The sequence below is a fragment of the Eublepharis macularius genome, chromosome 4, assembly GCF_028583425.1.
Source record: "Eublepharis macularius isolate TG4126 chromosome 4, MPM_Emac_v1.0, whole genome shotgun sequence".
In the NCBI taxonomy this organism is placed as follows: Eukaryota; Metazoa; Chordata; class Lepidosauria; order Squamata; family Eublepharidae; genus Eublepharis; species Eublepharis macularius.
In genome coordinates this window covers 104,137,983-104,156,176 of record NC_072793.1, presented here as the reverse complement: position 1 = coordinate 104,156,176, position 18,194 = coordinate 104,137,983, and the positions used below count along the sequence as shown (strand labels likewise).

Below are 18,194 nucleotides of genomic sequence, written 5' to 3'. Positions count from 1 at the left end.
GCTCAGGGCAGACACATCATTTCTAGAGGGGGCAGAGAGGGTGAAGGAGCTGAATGGCAGCACCCTGGGGGGCACTTCCTTCATCTCTTCCTCTTCTGCCACCTCCATGCTCTCTTCCTGCCTCTCCTTGGAAGGCCTGCTACTGGCCTCAGAGGAAACTGGGGAAGGGTCAATGGTGGTGATCCTCTCCCCTAGTTCCTCCAGAATCCCCGGGCTGAGTTTGAGGGCCAGAAGAGCAAGACCACCCAAAAAGACACCTCATATTCTCCTCCTACCGCTGAGTCACAACAGCTGGAAGAGGGGGAACCTCAGCAGCAGGACCATGCCTGGTACCAGGTCCTGCCTCAGGCATCTGTGCAGGAGGTGCTCTTGGGAAGCCTCTTCATTCAAGCAAAGCCTCTTCATTTGCAACCAGAGGTTGAGGTGGTGGAAGGAGACTGTGGAGCAGGTCTCCGCACAAGTGGGGGAAAAGCTGCGGCCCTCCCATTATGTTCCAGCCTGCTACTATTTTGCTTCACCTTTTCCCCACTGCCCTCCTCTCCTATCACTCAGTCTGCCCCCCATCTGACTAGTACTGGTACTTTCAATGGTAGGCCTAGCTGAGCTGCACTACACTCACTAACACTGCACTATCCCACAAAGATTTTCCTCCATCATCCCCATTTTTTGGATTACAATCAACATCTAACCAAATATCAGCATTTTTAAAAACAAGTATGAAAACCTACTCTAAAAGCTGGCCAGTTTTTGTGGGTCTAACTTGGAGATGGAAATATGTTCTTGTTTAGGTTATGTTATTAATCTAAAACTACACTAGCAGAAAGCTTAATTCCTCTTGAAGAGTCTAGCAACTCCATTCTTGAAACCCAGAGACTAATAAAGGTCAGCCTCTGGCTACAAATACTACTTTTCTAAGCCACTTGGTCAGGCTTCACTGAAGCCAAGTAAGAACAACAAAAAAGAGTGGAGAAAAAAACCCACAAGCCTGCAGAAGAAGGGTAACCAAAGAGGCTGAAACAGAAAAAGTGCAGTAAATATAACTACAAATATAATACAAATAAATAAAATGTTGGACTATAATTTAAATAAAATGAAAGTGCAAAAGTATGATTAAAAACAGCAACAGTATGGTTCAGCATATAAATACCATACCCTTGTATATATACATAATAAACTTACAAATATTTGGATTGATAAAATAAGGGAGCCCTTTGATTCAATTCTTCTTAAATTCCTACATTCCATTTCTGGAACTCTGGTTGTTGTGGATTTTCCAGGCTGTATAGCCGTGGTCTTGGCATTGTAGTTCCTGACATTTCGCCAGCAGCTGTGACTGGCATCTTCAGAGGTGTAGCACCAAAAGACAGAGATCTCTCAGTGTCACAGTGTGTGACACTGACTGTGACACTGAGAGATCTCTGTCTTTTGGTGCTACACCTCTGAAGATGTCAGTCACAGCTGCTGGCGAAACGTCTGGAACTACAATGCCAAGACCAGGGTTATACAGCCCGGAAAATCCACAACAACCATCGTTCTCCGGCCGTGAAAACCTTTGACAATACATCTGGAATTCTGAATAGTGTAGCAGTGGTGGCCCTCCAAGCTTAATTGGGACAATCATCTCTTGAAGCTAGGATTGTCAGGTGGTCTCCTACCCAATACTGGACCCTGGGGAGAGGGGGGCTCCTAGTACTCACTTAGGGAAGATCTTCTGGAAGTGATGTCATTGTGTCAGGCTGTGCAGGCCCCAGCCCCTGGGTTTCACAGTGGTGGCCTGCAGTGGGGAGCCAGCCTGGCCAGCCCAGCCCAGCTGTCCTGAGGGTGTGTCCCTCAACAGGAAATGGAGAGGCAGAGGTCCTGGGGGCCTGGCTTGTGAGGAGCTCCAGGCCCCGGTCCAAGTTCTGGCTGTTCTATGGCGGTGAGTGGACTAGCTTTCTGTACTTGCGCACCATGCCACTCTCTCTCCTTCCTGGCCAATCCAGCCCTCCCATGAGCACCCCTCAATGGGCAGTGGTGGATGTACTGTGGGCCCAGCCTACAATCAACACCATCCCTGGGCTATGTCCTGCTGATTCCCCAGAGCCAAGTGGGCCAGCTTCCTGCATGCCGTGCTGCTCCCTCTACCTTGCCTTTCCCTTTAGGGATCTCAGGTCCCCTGGTGGGGGCGTGGGATCCTTCACTTCCACCCACTGCTGGCATGGCAGTGACAGATAGCAAAAAAACAAGCCACTCTCCCCTTTCCATCCACATGTACAAAGACGAGGTGCAACATGGTGTTGCACCCAATTGGTTTTGTGCCCACTCCCCCCTGCTGCCTGACTGGGAAAAAAGCCTGGGGAAAAGAAGCTGAAGAAGCCAAGCCACTCAGCTTTAAAATGGCCAGTGCAGCAATTCCTGGATAAACCTGAACAATCCAGGTTTATTTGGGAATCTAGTAGTTGGCATACCTGAATATATCCAGATTTATCCAGGTATGCCAAATATACCTGAATAATACCAGTAAAGCATTACCCAGGCATATATTCAGTTTGGGAATACTGAAATGCACTCCCCCCCCACACACACACAGATCAGAGCCCCAGTCTCCTGAAGTTCACACTGCATACACTCTGGTTCCACATGTATGTGGAAGTGCTGCTAGCATGTAACAAAAAGAGAACAACCTCCCACCATGAACCATCAAGTATATCTATTTCATCCACAATTATGTGCTCGTTCCCAAAATTTATTTTACTTCAGAGAGAAAAATGGTTTAGGGAAATGTAGTGATATGTTGGACAGAAGGACTGTAGAGGGCTATAAGAGATGTGTTTTATTTCAGAAACTAAATGTTTAGAGAAAGCAGTGTAACAGCTAAATGGAAAGGGGAGAAGGAGGGTTAAGGATATAAAACAGGGTTCAACAAATCCCACGTGCCAGGTTGCTTCGACACATAGAAATTTCACCGAAGTGCCTAGTATTTTTAGCAATGATTTTATTGTAGCATCTCTCAGCAATTCTTTTTTCTGTCTAAATTTTTCCACTTTATTCTGCAGATTAAGCAATATATTATAAATTCCTTTTTTAGGTTCGTCAATTACACTTTAAACCATTAGTTTTCCAGCAGAAGAAAAATATATACAAAAATGTTTCACTGCATTTGTTGCTTATAGAATATAGAATAATAATAAAAACATTTGATTTATATACCGCCCTTCAGGACAACAACGCCCACTCAGAATGGTTTACAAAGTATGTTATTATTATCCCCACAACAATCACTCTGTGAGGTGGATGGGGCTGAGAGAGCTCCAAGAAGCTGTGACTGACCCAACATCACCCAGCTGGCTTCAAGTGGAAGAGAAGGGAATAAAACCTGGTTCTCCAGATTAGAGTTCCACCACTCTTAACCATTACACCAAACTGACTCTCAATGCTAACAATTTAACAGAACAATTTAACAGAAAATGCTAACAATTTAACAGAATTAACAGTCCAATCCTGAATGGACTGTTCCTAAATCCTAACGCCCTTCTACGCCCATTGATTTATTGGACCTTACCTCAAATTTATTGACAAGATGCTTTGGGTTTACTTTTATGAACATCTCATATTTCCCAAAGGATCTCTTCAGCAGTTCCTCATAGGTCAGCTCAAAAGTGACTTTGCTGGCTGCAGCAATATTGACTGAAACACTGAATTTTTCTGTTTTTCTTCCAGAGGCCCTTTGCACATGGAACAAAGGAAGTAATAATTAAACAGTTAATATCCAGATTGCTAGCAAGGTGCTCTATAAAGCTAACTTCATTCTTTGAAAAGTTTTCAAATCACAATTAAATTGTAGTGGAAGTGTGACAACTTACAAAAGTGTAACATTCTAATGGATTTCAATATCTACAATTAAGATGTCAAAATTCACAGCATCATACACTGGTGATCAGGTCAAACAACTGGAGGCATGCAAGCATCCATAGTTCAAAAGCTATTTTATATCTGTGATGATTAAAGAAATAAACTAAACCTAGAATTGTTATAGTTATCATATATGTTTATATGTTATTTGCCTAATTTTGTTGCTGCCTGGTACATTATATGCAACTGATGCAAAAATTAAAATATGTGTTAATTTAATGGGGAAATTTATTACAAGAAAATAGAAAACAGCATAAACATAAAGACTCCCAAATTCAATTCACACAAAGGAAAAGCAAAAAGAAATGGGGATGAGCTGAGAAAGTGGGACTGTGAAATTAGATAGCATCCATAAAATATACACATAATGCAAGTCAGCTTGAACATGATGCCCATTTAACAAGAAGCCCTGCCCTCTACTCCGTGCCATATTGAACTTTATTTATGTGTAGGTTATATTCCTCCGTGGCTGCCACCAGTGAGTCAATCCCAAATAAGCAACTCCAGATGGGATGGCCCATTTGGGTCATTGGTTCATGTGGAAGTACATTTCTTCAGAATGGCCTAATAGTTAAGGCGTGGTGGGTTTCTTCACTTGTTACACTCAGGAAGGTGTGTAAGACTGTTTTGTTTCAAGGACATTTAGTAGAGGCTAACTGGGGCTGTTTTTAGCTAATCATATGTTTCAATTATGTACTAGTTTTAATTTGTTTATACTTGTATTCTTGAAGCTTTTGCTATTTCATTATCCACCTTGAGTTTGTGGAGATAAGGCAGGACATAAACATTTTAAATAAAATAAAATTTAAATAAATAGATTATCCATTCTTCTATTCGTCTTCTAGCCCAGAAATCCTGGTTGCTATGTCAACAGTATCAACAGTTCTCTGTTGGTTCTATGAGTTGTGATGTGGTCAGCCACAGTATTATTTTGAACTGCATGGCCTGAAGTATGTGGTGAGGGGATAAACACAGACTCCCCTTTAAGTTTCAGACTTACAATTTCGGGGTCTTCTTGGATCTGGTGTTGCTCCTCAATGTCCAAGTTAAAGAAGTAACCAAGAGTATCTTACCAGCTTTGACTGAGATGTCCCATTGTACCCTTTCCTGTTAGGGAGGGAAATAAAACACTAAAGGTATCTGTCAGTCTTGGACTTACTTTACAAGACCTGCAGTCTGTCCACTTGAAACTGCCTTCTGATATTGCTGCTGGGCAACTTCTTTTTCCTTTATAATTCCAGGATAGATGACACCATCAATCGTCCTAAAGAAGATGTAACAGGTTAGTATTGAAAGGCAAATGTATATTTTACTGGTTGTTTTCTCCAGTTCATCAGATAACTATTCCCTTGGAGCTCATAGAACATCACCTTGAGAGGAGAATGACATGAGATGAGTTACACAAGTTTGTGCAAGCGAACAAATTTATGTGTGGTCTTACACTCATGTGTTGGCTTTCTCCTGAGCAGAGCACGTGTCTGTGAATTTCATGGGATCTCTAGTTGTGTGGTTGCATTTGCAAGTGTTCGGGCTTGCATCTATACAGTGTAGAGCATCAGTTATGTTCTGTTTCCACTTCTCTCTCCCACAGCATTTGTGTCATTCTTGTTGGAAAGGGGGTGGTGCAATTGCTCTTACTCACTTATTGTATCGTTTCTCTAGTGTATCCCTCCTATTCTGTTAAAAGTTGTTGTGGCCACAAACCATTTTCATTTTGTTTTCTAACATGAACTTTCTTTTTCATGATTTTTAAAATCCCTGCTATTCCATGGGATAGCCTACTTATCGCCTCGCCCCTTTTCATCCATTGTACCTCACTTGGTTGTTGTTGGGATGAAATGGAGAGTGTGATCCAAGACCATATGATGCTGCTGCTTGGTCTGGTGGGATGCTTTCTTGTAAAATTTCAGTTACTTGGTTGAAATCATGGCAATAGAGGCGTTTCTCCCCTTACCTCTTCAGAGTGTTAAACAATTCCCGATAAAGCATTTTACATACTGCTGTTCTAAAGGACTTGAACATGTATGAATTATGTTTTAAAGCTGTTCTTTCCATGTTTCTTTTATACCACTCCCCACTCATAATTGTTGCAAATGTTTATAAATTTCTAGCTGTGTGAAGACACCTCCACCCCTCATAAACCTGTGTGTGTGTTCCTTTGTCATGTTGTCAGTTGCTGGTTGTGTTAGTGGGGAAACTAACAAGTGAGCAAGCAGGCAGGGAGCTGCAACCCCTGGTGCCTGGCCAGCCCACCTGCTGTGCTGCCCCTTCTGCAAAACAGCCCTGGCATGGCAGTGGCAGATGGCAAAAAAGCAATCCACTCTCCCCTTTCCATCCACATGCGCAAAGATGAGGTGCAACATGGGATGCAATCCCCCAGTCTTAGAGGACCAGGGATGAATCTCACACTACCCATCCACAGAATTGAGAGGTGTGTGACTGTGACTGTGTGAGCAAGTACCCAGAAGGCTAATGGGAAAACACATGCAAGCTTGTTCACTTGCACAAACTTGCTAAACCTGTATTATGTAGTTCTCCTCTGTGATGTGGGAAGTACAATTCCTATGAGATGAGGAACATTTTATGTCTTTGCTGATCTTAGCAGAGAGGAAGCTCAGAAACTATCAGGCATCTAACATCTTGGTCTGATTTATAGGGGCACAGTCGCCTGCACCATTGAAAGAAACATCAGATCTTATTCTTAGAATGGAACTTGTGATTTTTCCTATTAGGCAAGGCAAGGCAAGGCAAGTTCAGGGAATTTTGTCACTCCAAGGAAGGTACACCCATTGCCTTCTGAGCTCTGATGGTTGGAAGTGAGCTAAGCCCGGGTAATGCATTTTCTCCTTTCTTATTGTACCACCCCAAGCAGTTAAGATATAAAGACCTTGATGATTCTATGCAAAAGGGCTAGAAGAGACCCTGTTTCAATGTTATTGAGATGAAATGTAACTCTGGAAGAAAATAATCATGTACTTTGCAACATTTGGCTAGTAAAGAGGAATAAGGTCACAATTCTGTGCCAACAACACACTTCTTTCAAAAATGTTAACAAACCTGGTTTAATTTGTATTAGCTTCCCTGTTTCAATATTATATTTGAAAAAGTAGTTTTAAAATGGCAGTAGAATATTGAGGGCTGATAGACAGCTTTTATTTTTGTAATTATGTCTTAGAAATGGATACACTTTGTACAGATATGCGTATCTGTACATTACACTGAGGAGACCAAAAGAACTGTGTATATGTTTCCAGAGTCTAGCCGCTGTACATATTTATAAAAAAACCCTCATACAAATAAAACTTAGAGACAACATAGTGTTGAGATCAACTCTGTTACTGAACCCTGTCACATATGTTCAATTTTGCCCTCAACAGTAGTTGCCTTACGCTATATTTTACCTACATGGTAAAGTTTGTAATGAAGGCTGTTTTAGGAAGCTCCACGTCAAAGAAGGCTTCCTTGGACACGTTGGCACGATTGACAGCACGGCTGGTGATGACATTTCGGGAAAACCGGGAGGTAACTTTGCAATCAATCTTTACCCAATAGATTTCAATTCCTTTGGTGTGCTGGGAAGTGAAAAATTGGCAAATAATTACTGTTCCGTATATGGAAATTTATGGCAGGTGATATACTTTCCCCTTTTTGAGTTTTCCACACTACATTTTAGACAGCATAAACTGAGACAGTCACAATGTTTTTGGATTAATTTAATTGATACAAATTGAAAAAGAAAACATAATTTTATATCTAGCACCATTGTTACAGCTGACATTCTACAAAAAAAAGATAAATTCTCCTTTTCTATTGGTTAAATAAAAGATGCTTCTTTTAGTAATAATAAATATGTATCATGTAGTGTCCATGAATATTTTATTACAGTGAAATCCAAAGCAGAAATCAATGGGCTTAGGCCGGGGTAACTCTACTTAGTATTTCACTGTTAGTTGATCTTTCTAGTTATTTAGGAACTCTCGTCACTTTTTATTTATATTTAATGAATTAAGAAGAGGAGAATGGGCCATCCAGGTCACAAATAATTCAGGATGACCTCAACCATGGGGTGTTCAAAGCAAGAGATGAACAGGGGTGGCCTGACATTGCCTTCTTTGCATAACAACCCAGTCTCTTCCTTGGTGGTCTCTCATCCACAAACTGACCATAGCCAGCCCTGCTTAGCCATACCCTGGTGAGCTCAGGCCAAAGTATCATGGCCCCCCTGACTAGCTCAGTGACTCTGACTCAGAGGATCCAGGAGAAGGGCCTGAGAAGCCTGGACCAGGGAACCAGGGGGACCAGCAGGATTGGGGAGGGCTTGATGGATAGAGATACTGACCATGCCCCAGCATTACCAGAAGGTACCTGCCAGAACTTGCTAGTAAATCCACACTGCCAGCCCCTGAGACGACCACTAGAGCTCCTGAGACAACCACTAGGCCTCCATCTAGAGCTGCCCAGTCACTTTACCCTCCCAGCAGGAGGGGGAGGACCCAGCCCTCATCTTTTGAAAGTCTCCATGTAAGTGCAAAGCACATGCACACTCCTGATGTGGTATGATGACATCACTTCCAGAAGTGACATCATCACCATCTGCCTGGCCCTTTGTGACTGGTAGTGACATCAGGACTGCAGTGGGGTGCCTAATGCTTGCTGGCATGTCTCCTTTGAACCTATCCTCTTGGCCTGTTGGTTAGGATGCTGTTCTTGGGTGTGGAATCTACAGGTAAGCGTCTGGCCACAATCTTTTCTTGTCTTCCCAGTATTACTTTTTCAGGGGAAGGATATGTATGGCTTGGAACAGGGGCACCCTGCCACTACTCAGTGACGAGTGGTGGCTGGAACATTGCATTTTCATTTTCAAGCCCTCCGTCATAAGCTGGTCAGGAAGAAGCTGTGGGAACCACAAGAGGGAAGGAAAAAGTGAGGGAAAGTGGCAGCTAGAGAGGAAACTTCAAAAAATGGTGGGAAAGAGGAAACAGGAAGAAAGGACTGCAAGCAAGTAGACCTCAGGGAGGAAGAACAGAAAGAGGAAACAAGATTCAGTTTCCCAAAGAGCTTCTGCAACCCAGGATGGTTTTGTTTTACACAGCTGCCATAGGAAACTTCCAGCTCTCTCTTGGATTATTTTTGTATTTAAATTCAGCCTTTAACCCATATCTTCCTCCATGCATATAGAGGTTTCAGACCACACCCTGCATGTAGAGTATCCTTTATGAAAACAATATCCACTTGTGTTTATCAGAAGTTAGGTAAGTCAGATACTACCATAGCGGTAAACCTATTACAGATGCTGGAAACCTGGAATTTGTGGATTTTTTTCTATGGGGTTGGAGAAGCAAGGCATGTGTAGCAGGTTATTAAGCCAGATAACTACCTTATGATGCCACCATTCTATCGCCTACTATAGCTAAGCATGGTAATCTTCCTGGAGTCCAGAAAGCAACCTACTAGCTCAAATTACACTGTCCTAGACCAAGGTAGGCAAACATAATGAAAAAGCTACTTACCACATCAGCAGCATTTCTTTTCTGTAAAGAAAAAGGCAAAGAAAGTCTTAAACCTGTGAAATAAAGGTACCGTGCTCATACTTCATGTTAGGTAGCAGATATTGTTATACATTTCCATTCTATGGACTGTGGTGCTTTCATGTTTACTGACATCTCTTATCAGATAAGCACATACAAATATGGGGCTAGAAGTGAACTGAAGGCTAAGTAATTCAAAACTGGCTTGTTGAGACTGGATCTTTCATGCAAAATGGAACACATGATACAGTGCAATGCTAAGCCCTGAGCCGGCTGGTGCAGGGAGGGCAGAATACAAATCGAATAAAATAAATAAATAAATAAAAACATTTGAAGTCAATGGATGGGATAGCATTGATAGTGTAACATAAAAAGACTGTAGAAGGAAATGATCAATGCCTCAGCTACCTGGATAACATGAAATTAATTTAATATATCCAATCCAGAATGCCAAATAAGAAGAGCTACAATATAAATCGGACAGAAAAATTATTGATTTCAGTCCAATTCTTGAGTGAAAAAACAAAACCCACCTATAGGAATATATCAAGAAACCTCCTCATCACTATCTAACACCAAAAATTCTTCTGCTGTTATCACACGTTACTATTTGTGGCTATTGGAATTCGTCAGAACATTCCAGTAGGGTAGCCATCTTAAGTCTGCTACAATAAAAGAAAATTTTAAAAACAGATATATTTCATACATACAGTAGGCTCTAGGGATCCCAGATCCCCGGTGGGGGTGGGGGATTCCCTGCCCCCGCTCCCTACACCCCGCCCCCACTTACCTGAGCAGTGGGGGACACGCACCTTCCTTGTGTGCTCCCCTGTGGCGTGGCACGCTCCCGTGCACTGCAGCTGCTGGGATCGGGCTCATTTTGGCTCGGATTGGGGCTCCTGTGGAGCGCAGCCCCAATCCGGCATGGATTGGGCACAGATCGGGCCCATTTTGAGGCACTGTGGAGTGCAGGAATGCTCCTGTGCTCTGCAGCGCCCAAAACGGGCCCATTCTGCCATGGATTGGGCCCATTTTGAGGCACTGTGGAGCGCAGGAATGCTCCCACTCTCCACAGCGCCTCAAAAATGGGCCCAATCCACAGCAGAACGGCCCATTTCCGGCACTGTGGAGTGCAACAGCGTTCCACAGTGCCCGAAAACGGGTCTGCCCAGGGGACGCACAATGACGTCACTCCTGAAGTGATGTCATTGCACCTGTGGGGGGGGGGCCCTCCGCACATGCACACCCCCTCTCCCCAAAGGTAAGTGCCAGGCCCCTGTCCCCCGCCGGGAGGTTGAGGGGGCCTGGCAACCCTAGTAGGCTCTCATTCATATCATATTAACAATACAATCCTATGACAAGTTACTCCAATATAAACCTATTGAAATTAATGGGCTTAGACCAGAGTAACTTGTCATAAGATTGCATGGTAAATCACAAGACTTTTTTATTTCAGAGAAAGCCATTCTTGGCAGAGAATTTATACTCTTTGTACATTGGTATTTGGACACCATAAAGTTAAACAAGACAAGCATAATTACAGTCCCTAGAAGAGTTCCATTCAGAATTCACCAGGGGTGTAGACTTTCCAATTTCCAGGGTGGGTGGGTTGGGGCTGGGCCAGAGGCGTTGCTATGCTAGGTCCTTAAAATAACTGGGGCCCAATGCCATCATAGGGTGGGGCCTCTACTATCTATGGAGGTGGGGTCATGGGGGATTTGGGAAGGGGCTCCCTACAAATGTAGGGGGTCCCGGACATCCCTGGACACCCCCCTAACAACGCCCCTGGGCTGGGCCATTTAGGATAGTCACTTTAAGATCTACAAAATCAAAAAGAGTCCAGTAGCACCTTTAAGACTAACCAATTTTATTGTAGCATAAGCTTTTGAGAATCACGTTCTCTTCGTCAGATGCATGGTACAGAAACTGGTCAAATATAGAAGAGGAGGGGGGAGGAGGGGAGGAGAGAGAAGATGCAATTAGGGGGGAGAGGGAGGGTACAACCAAACCATTCCTTTGCTAGTAAATGTACAAAAGATCTACAAATATACACACCTTGTTTATAGAACAAACTAATGGTCACAAATCTGACGCTAAGTAAGACAACACAGAAAAGCCTTTAGGGGAACATTTTTAATTTTTTTCTGAACATTCATTTACAGGAATCTTGTTTGTGCCTTATGTATAAGGGTGACAGTACTGAAATTTACTAAATTATGGCATCACAGATGCCTTCATTTGATAAATGCATGTTTGAAGTCTCTGAGCCAGGACAGAGTACAAAACAGTTGCTGTGCACTCAATTTCTGAGCAATGTACAGAGTTCAGACTAGTAGCAATCTTCTTCTCACTTTGAATTCATATCCTATAAGTGAGTAAAAGCACATTTTGAGGCAATTCAAAACATAGCCATGACCCCAAAGAAAACTCAGAGTTATGCCACATAGGATTTAAAGTTACACTGAATGTATTTGTTCTAATTGGTTCTTTGAATGAACTTATTAGCTATACCATTAAGATCCAGCATGAAGAATCATAGAATCATAGGGTTGGAAGGGACCTCTAGGGTCATCTAGTCCAATCTCCTGCACAATGCGGGAAATTCACAACTACTCCCCCTCCCAACTGCCCCAGTGACCCCCGCTCCATGCCCAGAAGATAGCAAAACACCTCCAAGATCCCTAGCCAAACTGGCTTGTGGAAAATTGCTACGTGACCCCCGAAGTGGCAACTGGCATTACCCTGGGCATGTAAGAAGGCCATGAGAACTAAGCGCTGATGTAACCCATTCTGCCCTCTCCCTCATGATCTGCCCAAGTTCACAGAATCAGCATTGCTGTCAAATGGCCATCTAGCTTCTGCTTAATAACCTCCAAAGAAGGAGAGCCCACCACCTCCCAAGGAAGCCTGTTCCACTGAGGGACCGCTCTAACTGTCTGGAAGTTCTTCCTAATATTTAGCCGAAAGCTCTTTTGATTTAATTTCAAGCCATTGAGTCTGGTCTAACCTTCTGGGTCAACGGAAAACAACTCTATATGACAGCCCTTCAAGTACTTGAAGATGGTTATCACCTCTTAGTCGTCTCCTCTCCAGACTAAACATTCCAAGCTCCTTCAACCATTCATCATAGGACATGGTCTCCAGACCCCTCACCATCTTCGTTACCCTCCTCTGGACACGTTCCAGCTTGTCTGTATCCTTCTCAAATTGTGGTGCCCCAAACTGAACACAATATTCTAGGTGAGGTCTAGGGATGTGCGTTTCGGCTTTCTGAATGCCGAAAGAAAGCCGAAACAAAAGTGTTTTGGCTTCTTTCGGCTTTCTTTCAGCTTTTCAATGGGAAAATGCCTCCGTCTTCCCGGACGTCTGGGGGAGGCATTTTCCCACCGAACCAGCCCAAAATTGGTGGTGACCTTCCTCTAACCCCTCTCTAGAAGCCCCCCAAGTTTCAGACCGATTGGACTTTGGGGGGCCAAGTTATGGCCCCCCAAAGCAGGTCCCCCTATCCTCCCATAAGAAAGCGAAGGAGCAGCATATTGTTAGCATGCTGCTGCTCATCTTCTTCATTATTTCCTATGGGGAAAAATGAAGAAGCAGGCTTCCTTTGCCAGGGGTGGCATTTTGCATGCTTCTTCATTTTTCCCCATAGGAAATAATGAAGAAGATGAGCAGCAGCATGCTAACAATATGCTGCTCCTTCGCTTTCTTATGGGAGGATAGGGGGACCTGCTTTGGGGGGCCATAACTTGGCCCCCCAAAGTCCAATCGGTCTGAAACTTGGGGTTTTTTTAGAGAGGGGTTAGAGGAAGGTCCCCACCAATTTTGGGCTGATTCGGTGGGAAAATGCCTCCCCCAGACGTCCGGGAAGACGGAGGCATTTTCCCATTGAAAAGCTGAAAGCCGAAAGCCGAAAGAAAGCCGAAACAAAGCTGAAAGCCGAAAGCCGAAACGGCTGGCCATTTCGGCTTTCGGCTTATTCGAAAGAGATTCTTCTTTCGGCTTTCGGCTTTAGCCGAAATTTTTTGGCTTGCACATCCCAGAACAGAGTAAAGTGATACCATCACTTCTCGTAAACTGGACACTATGCTTCTGTTTATACAGTCCAAAACCACATTATCTTTTTTAGCTACCATATCACACTGCTGACATATTCAGTGTATGGTCTACTAAGACCCCTAGATCCTTTTTGCACATACTACTGCAAAGACAAGTCTCCCCCATCCTATGATTATGCATTTGATTTTTCCTTCCTAAATGCAGAACTCTGCATTTATCTCTGCTGAAATTCATTTTGTTTTAGCCCTGTTTTCCAGCCTGTCAAGATCATCCTGTATCCTTACTCTGTCTTCAACAGTATTTGCCATGCGGAGGTAAGCCATGCGGAAATGGCCCTGATCTCCTGGAGGCAGTTGAGAGAGAGAGCTCCAGACCCTGTCTGGAGGTTGCTATCCCTATGATAAGACAGCCATTCAAGAACAGCAATCAATTTCTCCAAATAGCAATTGTGGGCCTCCTTATTTGGACCAGGATTGCAGAGCTGGTGTGGGGGTTGAACTATTCCCCTACACACCTTTTTCACAAATCAGCAATCTGGGGGTAGTATTTCTCCAGATGCAGAAAACTTCTGTTGGAGCAAATAGCACAACTGAAAGGCAAATTATATAAAATAGTGCATGGGGTTAGGCCATCCCTTCTCCAACACTGTGGCCCTGATTCAGTCCCACCACTACTCTCTAACTCCCCTAGGCTACTATTTGAACAAAACTAGAGCTTAAATAATAATCTTCAGAATTTTGTCTAGTTTGTGCCTAGGCTGATCCAAACCAGACAAGAAACTGGAAGATTAGGAGCATTTTTTACTTTGTAAATAGCAGCCATAGTAGTCCCTGGGAGACAGAGAATTTTCTTCCATGTTTTTTCCTGGCCTCAAATAGCTCCCTAGTAATGCATTTTACAGTGAGAAGGACACACAAATTTGTTTGTTTTACTTATTTCATTTATACCCCATCTTTCTCCCCAATGGGGTCCCAAAACAGCTTACATCATTCTCTTCTCCTCCAATTTATCCTCATGACAACTCCATGAAGTAGATGAGGCTGAGAGAATGTGACTGGCCCAATGTCACCCAGCAAGCTTCTATGGCACAGCAGGGATCCAAACTCAGATCTCCCAGATCCTAGTCTGACATTTTAACCACAGCACCACACTGGCTCCCCAGGTGCCTTATGGGAGCCATAAATGTTACCTTATGTCTTCACCAATGGGCAAATATCCACTCCAGGTGAATGATGTTGGCAAAACAGTATGTATAAGGAGGAAAAGTTAACCCCCCAACACACACATCATGGCCCCATTCTAAATCAAGGCTTCCTACTGACAAGGAAAAGCAAACTAGCAGATCTAATCACTGATTTTTCAGGGTTTGCCCCTAATAAACATGCATAGTTGTCAAGCTGTAAAAGGCTATTGGAACATACATTCTGCGACTTACTGAAGACCAAAAGGTCAAGTCCCTATGGCCACTAAATGCTAGGAAGAATAACCTTTCTTTAAAAAAGAAAGTTATTTCACAGATTTCAGCTACATACCTTGATATTCCTGAACTGTTCTATCACAAAATCAGATGTTATAAGGCCAGGAATCAATACCAACAAAATGTAAAATAACACATGCTTTCCCATGTTGAAAGAAAAATGAGCAAGTCAATGTGAAGGGTTCTATACTTATAACATTTGACAAACTGTTAATCAGTGACCAGATGAGCAACACAGAATTAACATGAGAAAAATGAGGAAAAACATCAAATATTTGCCTTCTGAAGTTATCAGGCACCAGCTGAAAAGGGTTTACAAAATATCCCTGTGCAAGACACAGATCAATAGAGTCCAAGGCCAGAAAATCCAGCCATACCATCCAACTTGAATGCCTATATTAATAGACTTCAAACCTAGACCTTTCTGCCTACATATGCCACATGATGGGTCAAGGAAGTTTATGTAAATACTGTCTTCAAAAACAACTTTTAAAGTCTGATCAGCAACTAAATGGGCCAAATCTATCCCTCTTTGTTCTTTTGTTTAATTGCCAATCACGAAATAGGAGGAAGGCAAAGGAGGGAGAAAGGGAAGTTACCTAAGCTTAAGAAATCCCTAATCTAACATTTATGAGGTTTATACATAGTTTCTGGTTTTGAAAATGAGAAGCATTTTATGGCAAACCATATATTGTGTTTAGATGAGCCTAAAAAGATAAGTTGCATAGTATGTCTGTATATGCCATCAAGTCACAATTGACTTACGGTGACCCCAGCAAGGGGCTTTCAAAGCAAATGAAAAGCAGAGGTGGTTTGCCAGTGCCTTCCTCTGCAGAGTATTCCTTAGTGGTTGCCCATTTAAGTACCAACCCGGCTTAGCTTCCGAGAGCTGACAAGATCAGGCTATACTATGCAGCCTTCCCTCCCAAGCTCTGTAGCATGTAGCAATAATTATAATTCCACAACAAGCGCCAGAAAATGGTGCAGTCATTTGATGAAGTAAAACAGAGTGAGTGCAGAGTGTCTGATGACATTTTGACATTGCCAGGCTGCAGCAGGGCATGGTCCTCCATAAAGTAGTAGTAGGATAGCAGAGTACTGACAATCACAGGGAAGAAAGTGAGCTTGCTGACTGGTGGGTGTGTGTGAGAGAGAAAATAAACTTACACTTAGCTTAAGTTTAGAAAAAAGAGTTCTTTATTATAGGAGCTCCATACTCTGATAGGAAAGAGGATAGATTCCTATCTATCCAGTCTAAGGATGGGAATGAATTGCAGGACAATCCTGCATCAGGATGCAAGATAAAAAGGAGAGATTGTTGTGCGACAAAGGGAGGAAGAGAAGGATATCATGAGGAGGAAATCCTGAGATTAGCAATCTGTACATCACAGGATAGTTTGGGGCAGTAAAGAGTAAACAGATGTCCTGATCCTTTTATCTAACTTCCTGGTTTGTCCCCCTCTAAAACCTGAGGAAAGGGAGAGCATTGAGGGACAGCTCTTCTAACATGCCCTCTAGCTGATTCTTGTATCTATCAGATTCATCTTGTCTTGTCCCCTATCTTTAACCCATCTGACTGTTTTGCAGTACTACTATTTGTTTCATGCCAGCCTGTTCTCGCTTTTATCCCATCCCTGAAATTATGTGTTTGCTTGCTGGGACAAGATGTTCTGGGTGGGTCCCACACAGGATACAACACTGTGTGAGGAGAGGTTGGTAAGAGGTACATTATTTTTTCTGTGGAAGCCCAAGATTGTGCAAGCCTATTACAATATCATGATCTATTTATATATCTTAAGTTAATTTAAAGTACTGAGAATCCTATTTTGATACTTGGTATCTTTACCCTCAGCAATGTATCAATGGGATATAGGAGAACAGATTCTTCTAGCCCAGGCAATCTGTACTTGAATAACCTTTCTTTAAAAAAGGATGTTGTTTCACAGATTTCTGCTACATAACTTGGTATTCCTGAACTGTTCTGTTACAAAATCAGAAGTTACAAGGCCAGGAATCAACACTAACAAAATGTAAAATAACACATGCTTTTTCATGTTCTAAGAAAAATGAGCAAGTCAATGTGGAGGGCTCTATACAAGCTGGTCAATAAAGTTTACTTCCAAATAACTATTCCTGGACTGCTTGTGTGGTGATGGAGAATGCCCTCAAGTCACACCTGACTTATGTAGCTCTGCTTAAAAGTAGATCCGGCTAAACCGAGTTGGACTCTGAATAAATACGCATGCGTTCCTCTTTAAAATATGGGAACCCTCCGAAAATCGTACAATAAAAGTTATGCGCAGTTTAGTGCCTCTTAGCAACATCGGTATCGCTTTCGAATCTGCTGCGAAGGCCGCAAACAATGTCGAAAGCAACGGCTAGCTTTTTCGCACGGGCGATTTTTGTGGCGTTTGGCCCCATTCCGGACGATTAACTCCCCCTTCAGATTTCAGTGCGGTGTTTCAAGAATTCTCTTCCGAACCCAAAGAGGCCAAACGCGAGAAAAATCGCCCGTGCCAAAAAGGTCGGCGTCTTCAGGATAAAAGAGTGTTGGCAACTGGTGAGGATGCCCACAACTGAAATGGCTGACAACGTTAAGCAGCAAAAGCTAAACTCAAGATGGTCGTCTCTGTTGTCGAGGAAACTTGCCAGCATCCAAAATGGCTGATCCAACCACTTTCAAGACTACCATAGACAAGCTTTTGCGGTATCTGCGTGCCTCGTCGGTGGCGTTCTCTATGGCAGCTGCAGGGTTTGTCGATCTCTATGGCATCGGTTGTAGCGTCGTCGCGGTTGGCCGAGGGCGGGGTGTGTGTGCGCGTGTTGTAGCCTTGTAGGTGTTCGCGGGCTGTTTGACTGCGGGCCCTTTTGAGGATGCCCCTTGGGGAGTACACTTTCGTGCGGGCTGCAGGCAAAGGCAGCTACGGGGAAGTGAGCATAGTGCGGCACAGGCGCGACAACAAACAGGTAACGAGGGGTGGGGATGGGGTGCGTGGGAAAGGGATGCTGGACCGACCGGGCGGAGGGGGGGGGGAGAGGTGGCACCGGGAGCCCTGAGGCGAGTGCAGACGCACATCAAGGGAGAGGCGCCTCCAGGAGTTCCGACTAAGGATGCTTGTGCTAAAGTAAATGCCGAAAGGTGTTTCTGGACTCCCATTTGACTGTGCTGCGACAGACGAATACGGCTACTTTTCGCACACGTACATCTTTCGGTGTGTGAAACGTGTGTGTTTACCAATGTA

At 43.5% G+C, this 18,194-nt stretch overlaps 2 protein-coding genes across 6 annotated transcripts in view; one reads left to right on the top strand and one right to left on the bottom strand.

Moving 5' to 3' along the window:
* LOC129327121 (inter-alpha-trypsin inhibitor heavy chain H3-like) overlaps positions 1-15,127 on the bottom strand; it is a 60,891-nt gene extending 45,764 nt beyond the window's left edge. Inside the window, exons 1-5 of the mRNA XM_054975566.1 lie at positions 15,008-15,127; positions 9,402-9,422; positions 7,297-7,463; positions 5,051-5,155; positions 3,542-3,704 (exon numbers count right to left, since the gene is read on the bottom strand). Coding sequence (XP_054831541.1) covers positions 3,542-3,704; positions 5,051-5,155; positions 7,297-7,463; positions 9,402-9,422; positions 15,008-15,100 — 549 coding nt within the window. The 5' untranslated portion in view covers positions 15,101-15,127. The remainder of the gene's footprint in view (positions 1-3,541; positions 3,705-5,050; positions 5,156-7,296; positions 7,464-9,401; positions 9,423-15,007) is intronic.
* Positions 15,128-17,448: 2,321 nt separating this feature from the next.
* NEK4 (NIMA related kinase 4) overlaps positions 17,449-18,194 on the top strand; it is a 29,741-nt gene continuing 28,995 nt past the window's right edge. For 3 of the 5 annotated variants that reach the window (XM_054976945.1, XM_054976944.1, XM_054976946.1), the window contains exon 1: positions 17,721-17,919. In XM_054976945.1, the coding sequence (XP_054832920.1) occupies positions 17,827-17,919 (93 nt within the window). In that variant the 5' untranslated portion in view covers positions 17,721-17,826. The other 2 variants (XM_054976950.1, XM_054976949.1) reach the window with 2 other exon arrangements.